Below are 7,770 nucleotides of genomic sequence, written 5' to 3' on the forward strand. Positions count from 1 at the left end.
CAAATTACTTTTAAGGAGTGATAATATAATCTTTACAGTGATAATTCATCCATTATCTCAACTTTGTGTCTGACAATCATTCAGTTTGAAAATGTTTTGAAATTGTCAGTTGGAATTTCACTATTTCTGAGCAATTTCCGCTTAATTCTCTCCTTTCTCCATAAAAAGATAAATTGCGCTCCCATCTTGGACTACCACCCAGACTGACAGCACATTATTTCCTATCCACTTTTCCCCTGATACCTTAATCTCATCACCATAGATGGATGCCAGGCCAGAAATGTTCCTCCATGCCCTCCCCCCTACCTCCAGTGCTTTAGATCATCAGATTTATGAACTGGAGAATGTGAGAGCTGGAGAAGGCTTTATGTTAACATGGCTGCGTACCCCTTAGATAGTCATACATGCTCCAGTCCAGGTGGGAGCAATCACTACTGCAGGGCCTTCCCAGGCAGAGGAATAACAGACAGAATGGAATCTCTCTTTCTCTCTCTTTCTCTCTCTCTTTCTCAGTCTTACGCTCTCTGTCTCTCTCTCTCTGTCTCTCTCTCTCTCTCACACACACACACACACACACAAACACACAGACACACACACACACACACACACACACACACACACAGAGAGACACGCATACCCACACACACACACACAGACAGACACACACACACACACACACACACACACACACACACACACACACACACACACACACACTGCCTGTTATTTCAACATTAGGGTCAGTGCAAGCCATGTATTATATAGCCTCCTCCATCAGTGCCATTTCCCCGCTGTTGGGTGGTGTTTAATGTTCAGCCTTCTGAGACAAAACTGAGAGGCACCTCTCATAGTATTCCCTCTGTACCACACACACACACACACACACACACACACACACACACACACACACAGATGTTACAACTCTATTTACTCCTTCAGCTTTGTGGTTCTACTTAACTGAATTTAATCTTTGTACCATAGGGAAGCAGGGTGTGGAGTGTAGTGTGTTACAGTAATGTGTGTGTGTGTGTGTGTGTGTGTGTGTGTGTGTGTGTGTGTGTGTGTGTGTGTGTGTGTAATCTCGGGTGTGTTTGATCTATCCCTGCTGTGAGCATGTGTGCTAACAGCTCCCATGCATCACAAGACCTCCCCCTCATTCTCCCTCTCCTCTCTTCTCCTCCTCTCCTCTCCTCTTCTCCTTCTCTCCTCTCCTCTCCTCCTCTCCTCTCCTCTGCTCTCCTCCTCTCCTCTCCTCTGCTCTCCTCCTCTCCTCTCCTCCTCTCCTCTCCTCCTCTACTCTGCTCTGCTCTGCTCAGTGAGCCCTGGCTGTTTGATCGTTTGATCCGTGTGTGCAGCCGAGCCGGTGGGTGTAATATGGCCCTGCTGCCCGGGGGCCTGTGAGCTCTGGTGGGCTGGGGCCGACCTCACTGATCCGCCTGGCGTGCGGGCGACCGCTCTGGGTCTCTGAACATGGCCTCAAGGCCCCCAGAACACAGGCATGCAGGCAGGCAGGCAGGATGGAGCCCTGCCATGGCTTTACATCTGAGGGAATGGATAAGAGAAAGGGGAAGAGGGGGGGAAGAGAATAGAGAGAGGGATAGAGAGAGAGATGGAGGGATAGAGAGTGAGAGAGAGACTGTACACACACACACACACACACACACACAGTATCACTGTCAAAATTGTGTTGTGGAAGTGAAAGATACGGAGAGAGAGAGATAGAGAGCGAGAGACTGTACACACACACACACACACACACACACGTATGCACACACACGCACACAGTATCTCTGTCAGAATCATGTTGTGAAAGTGAAAGATTGTGATAGCCAAAAGACTGTGCATGATTGTGCTGATAGTGCATGTGTATTTGTGCATGTGTATGTGCGATATATGTGTTATAGCCTGTGTTATATCAGGCAAAGTACAAGTCTACGTGGGTTTTGTTTTGCGTGCGTCAGTTTTGTGTGTAAGTGTGCATGGCACCTGCCTCCCAGCCTCAGTCTGTCCCTGCTTGAGTTGAACACAACCCTCTGACAGGAGTGTGTGTGTTTCATGTCCGGCTGCTGAAATGTTTGGACACATATCACCGTCATGTGTCATCTTGAATGAGAGGACGGCCGAGGCTTGCACAGGGGGTGGGTGGGTGCGGCTTTGCTTGCCCGCGACGTCACAGACATAGAGATGGGAAGTGGCACCTTGTGCCAGCCGGGCCATAAATACAACCACGGGGCAGAAGGGATAAGGTGACCATGAGGCCTCATGTCGGCACGCACGCCACTGACAGGCGATGGCTTCATCTATAATTTATCAGGGTGAAGCATTTAAAATGTCTCCATCTTGTCACTGTTAAACGTATATTAGCAAGGCACTGGAAGTGTGTCTGGGGTGCGTGTGTGTGCATGCGTGTGTGTATGTGTGTGTGTGCATGTATGCATGTGCCTATGTGTGTGTTTGTGTGTGTGTGTAGAGAAAGACAGAATTGGTGAAAGAGTTAAGTGTGAGTAAATGTGAGTATGATGACGTGCGGCTGATCATCTAGCTCACAGATGGACCCCTTTATTTTACAATTAATTTATTTACTCATTAAGTCACTCAAAGTACTCATAATAGTTATTCATTAATTAATCATTAATTAAGATTCCGTGCTCCCTAGAATTCAACCCCATTATCTTGTAGCTAGCTCAGCTGCAAAGTGTGAGCTACAAACTACAGTATATACTCCATGTCTTCTCTAAATCTATTAAACAAACATGCATAAGAGGGTAATGCCAGAGAGGGTTGAATCAGAGCAGTTGACTCAGAAGAGCATTATATGGCTGAAGTTTTAGAAGGAAGGATGCAGGAAGTGAAATCCTAAGATAGGATAATCCTAGGAGACCCAGCTTCCTGTTTAGCACACACCTGGTCTCCTCACTTCCTGTGGCTGAAAGTGGACTTAGTGGACTTAAAGCAGATATACACGTGACAACATCTCTCTCTTTATTTGTTTCTTTCTCTGTCACTTTCTCTTTATGTCTCTCTCTGTCTCTCTATCTCTCCCTCTTTCTAATGGAGAAAAGCAAGGAGGTGTTTTAAAACCTTCCTTGATTTGAATGGGATGGTGTAAGTATTAGATGGTTGATTGGCATTTTGTTGTTTGAACATGTGTTTTATTGGTTAAATTGGGTAAGAAATGTAAACAGTAGTCTACAGTAATAAGTGTACGTTAAACCTCTCTTTCTCTCTGTCTTTCTCAATTCCATTTTTCAATTCAAAAGAGCTTTATTGACATTACTCATTGAAGCAGTGCTGCCAAAGCAAACATACAGTATTTTAATACAGTAATTCTTAACTGGTGGGTCGTGACCCAAAAGTGGGTCGAGGAACCGTTCTGGGTGGTGTCACAGAGCTTGTGGTTAAAAAAATAAAATAGGCTACAAATAATACTATCATATCTAATAGCGGACCTTAATGTTGATAAACATTATGCGTATTCCAGTTGTTGCTGTGGACATCGACAATGTCTATGTGACAGGTCATATTAGTCATCATTTTGATATGACAAAACGACCCTGAATATTTGAAGTATGAATTTACTTATGTTGAGGACAACAAGGGTCTGAAACCCTAGTGCAGTGAATTGCTGGCACATGAGAGCAAGAAACCTTCAACACTTAAACGACATAGCGACACAGGAGTTGAGGACTTCGCAAATGTGCCTAAAATCAACATGCTCTGCATTTTGCACATCCTACGCTATCTCGTAGTTCACCGCATCACTTGGCTTAAGCGCTAAAATATGGGTCGCTACATAATGACCATGGGAAATTGAGGGTCCCAAGGCCAGACCAGTTAAGAAACACTGTTTTAATATAATAATACAAACATACAATATGTCTGTTTTGAAGGAAAAAAGAGAATACGAAATAAAACTCAAAATATTTAAATAAAATCCCTCTCTCTCTCTCTCTCTCTCTCTCTCTCTCTCTCTCTCTCTTCTCTCTCTCTTCTCTCTCTCTCTCTCTCTCTCTCTCTCTTTCTCCAGCCAAATGGACCCTTCAGGCAACCCAGGAGAGTATGTGCAGGTGAGTCACTTTACTTGCTGTCCATCATTTCTATTTGTTTACCTACACTCCCAAATGCTATTTGATATTATATATTGATGGGGAGAAAAGCCTGAAATGCCTGAAGGCCTGCTACTCTCATATCAGTTTGTTATTGAGAGTTTGTTTTTTCCATATTGCTTTGTAAAGTGCCTACACACATTTAAAGGCACATGTATACACATTTTAAGCAGGTACACACATTTACAAGCATACACACACATTGTTGATAATGAAAGTCAGTATCAGCACCACAATAGACTACAAAATAAGTCAGCAGCATATCAGGGCACAAATCCATCAAATAAAACACACTAGAAGTACAAAAGTGCATAATCCTTGTGTTTTCTGGCTGAATTCATCTCTCTCTTTAACTTCGCTGTTATTCTTTTTTTGAACTCTTTCTATTGTTTCTCATTAAAAGATCAAATTCATATCATTATAACATCTGGAAGATGCTATCCCATGATATTTGGAAATCAGCAACTGGTTGATAAGGCTTTCAGACCCACACGTGACTCCTACTTGACATTTACAAATTAGTAATGAGACCTGCATCTTTGTGTGTGTGTGTGTGTGTGTGTGTGTGTGTGTGTGTGTGTGTGTGTGTGTGTGTGTGTGTGTGTGTGTGTGTGTGTGTGTGTGTGTGTGTGCATCTGTGTGTGTGTGTGTGTGTGTGTGTGTGTGTGGGTGGGTGTGTGTGTCTGTGTGTGTGTGTGTGTGTGTGTGTGTGTGTGCGTGCCCCCGTGCTCATATGTGTGCATGTGTCTGTGTTAGTGTAATTAAGTCCAACTCCTTGTCAACTTGCAATTTTTGTCACCTTGCGCTAATAGCCAAAAGTGCACAAGAAGTGAGAAGGTTAAGTGATAGTTTATTTAGCAGCTACTCAGGCAGATCATCATCATCAGTGCATTGGCTCATCTCCCATCCCTGCAACAAATCTGATTTGCCATGATCATCAGAGTTCATTAGGGAGGTCGCATACATCTCACTTCCCTGTTTTATGAAGTAGGTCTCACAGATGGCCACTAGATGGCGCTGCAAACATGTTTTGCTCACACAGCACTGTGGTTATGAGGCGTGGTTATATTGCCGGGCATGACCCTGGTTCATTTAACTCACAACACACAGTTAAATAGAGTTAAACACACGTAAACAAATCCTAATAAACACACAGAAGGGGGATTTGATTTGAGAGGGGATAATGTCTGTAGGGTCTAATTCTTCTTAGAGGCTGTTTGGTGTGGTGAGCTCACTCTTAGGCTGTGAGCTCTCATGTCTCTCATTCTCTCACTCCTGCTCCCTCTCAACACCCACACACACTCTTGCGCACCCTCTAAACGCCCCCCCCCACTTATACCACCCCCCACACACACACACACACACACACATACACACAAACACACACACATACAGACACACACGCACTTCCACACCAACTAAACACCCCCACATACACTTCTTCACCCCCACACACACACACAAAACACACACACACACACACACACACACACACACACATGCACATCCACAACACATCTAAACGCCCCCACTCACTCTTCTTAACTCTGTCTCACCTCATCTTGTCCTCCTTGTCCACCTACATCTCTCTATCCTCATTTACTCTCACTGTCTCCTCTCTCTCTCTTTTTTTCCACCTTGTGCCCCCCCACCCTCTATTCCATCTCTATTTCTTCTTTTTTATTCTCCTCATTTTATTCCCTCTCTCTTTCCTCTTTTTCACTTTTCACACTCTATTCCCTTCTCTCTTTCCTATTTTTCATTCTCCTCATTCTATTCCCTCTCTCTTTCCTCTCTTTCACTCTCCTCACTCTATTCCATCTCTCTTTCCTCTCATTCACTTTCCTCACTCTATTCCCTCTCTCTCTTACTTCATCCTCTTTACGTCTTTTGCGGCCTTGTTTATGTTTATTTACTCTCTTCTTTTTCTCTCTCCCCCTCTTTCTTTCTGTCCCTTTTCACTCTCTTCTCTCTGTCTCTCCGATGTTGTCTCTCCATCTTAGCTTTTTTCTTTCCCTCTCTCCTCTTCTTTACTCTGTTCTTTCTCCTTTATTCTTGCTCTCTCTTTCATCTACCCCTCTTCTACCCCTCATTTGCCTACTTGTTTTTCACCTTCTCTCTCTTTCTCTCTTTCCCTCCTTCTCTCTCTCTTTCTCCCTCTCTCTCTCTTTCCGTCTCTTCCTCCTTCTGAAACATTAATGCCACTTATGTTTAAATGAGAACTTGGCCTGAATGTTCACTGTTACAGCTAGAGGATGCCTGTGGAGGGTGGCCTCGGTGAAAAGTCCAGAGACAAGGGTGTGTGGGTGTGTGTGTGTTGCGTGTGTGTGTGTGTGTGTGTGTGTGTGTGTGTGTGTGTGTCTCTCTATCTCTCTCTGTGTGTGTGTGTGTGTGTGTGTGTGTGTGCATGTTGAGAAGTCCTCTTAGGTCACATCTGACCTATTTGGAGCTGGCTGTGTTGTGTGAGGGTGTGGGAGGATGGAGGGGGGGATGGGGGGTTGAAATGGGGACAAAATGAGCAAAGACTAAGATGGGGGAGATGTAGAGAGGTGATACTGTGGGGATGGACAGAGAAGAGAGAGAGAAAAGAGAGAGAGAGAGAGAGAGAGAGAGATGTAGATACGAAGAGAGAAGGATGGCCTCTTGGAGTGAGAGATCACTTGAACATGTAAAGAGGGACGCAGACAGATATAAAGAATGATGGAGGGATGAGGAGAAAGAAAGAGTGAGGACGAGATTCAGAGAAGGTTGTGTGTGTGTGCATGTGTGTGTTTAGAGTGTGGGGGTGGGGGTGGTGTTGGGTGGAGCAGGTGGAGCTGGAGGTAATTATGGTCTGTCTGGCTCAGAAGAGACTGTAGATCCTGGCAGCATCTCTGACAGACGTCACACAGAGTAAGACGGATGGATGGAGGGAGGGATGGAGGGAGAGATGGAGATAGATGGAGAGGGAGGGGGCCACAGCTGGTACCAGAGGAAGAAAGTGTGGTGGGGGTGGACCCCCATATCCCAAACACACACATGTGTATATGCATGCAAACACACACACACACACACACACACACACACACACACACACACACACACACACAGACACACACACACAGACACACACACACACACACACACACACACACACACATGTGTATACGCATACAGTACACACATATACACACACACGCACACAAACACACACACACACACACATGCACACACGCACACAAACACACGCACACAAACACACACACACACACACAAACCCACAAACACACACACACACACACACACACACACACACACATTTTCTTTTCCCTCTATTTGTGTTCATCTGGCTAAAGATGTCTATCGGATGACTGTCTCTCTTCTGTCTTTCATTAATGTTCATTTTCTCTCATCAACACTCTGTGTCTCACACACACACACACACACACACACACACACACACACAGACACACACACACACACACACACACACACACACACACACACACACACACACTCACACTCTCTCACTCACTGTGGTTGTTTGGAGCAGCAGGGAGAGTGTGGAACCTACAGTGGTGCTGACTATTACACCTAATCACGTTAGCGTCACGCCTCACAACCAAAGAGTCCCGCCAGTCAACTCAGCTGCAGTCCCACAGCACCCACAAGGACACACACACAC

The 7,770-nt window shown here is 45.0% G+C and overlaps 1 protein-coding gene across 4 annotated transcripts in view; it reads left to right on the plus strand.

The window, feature by feature from the left end:
* sh2d3ca (SH2 domain containing 3Ca) overlaps positions 1–7,770 on the plus strand; it is a 73,519-nt gene that overhangs the window by 20,377 nt on the left and 45,372 nt on the right. For all 4 annotated transcript variants that reach the window (XM_048259117.1, XM_048259118.1, XM_048259119.1 and 1 more), the window contains one exon: positions 4,028–4,067. In XM_048259117.1, coding sequence (XP_048115074.1) covers positions 4,028–4,067 — 40 coding nt within the window. The remainder of the gene's footprint in view (positions 1–4,027; positions 4,068–7,770) is intronic.

Source organism: Alosa alosa, chromosome 12 (assembly GCF_017589495.1).
Source record: "Alosa alosa isolate M-15738 ecotype Scorff River chromosome 12, AALO_Geno_1.1, whole genome shotgun sequence".
In the NCBI taxonomy this organism is placed as follows: Eukaryota; Metazoa; Chordata; class Actinopteri; order Clupeiformes; family Clupeidae; genus Alosa; species Alosa alosa.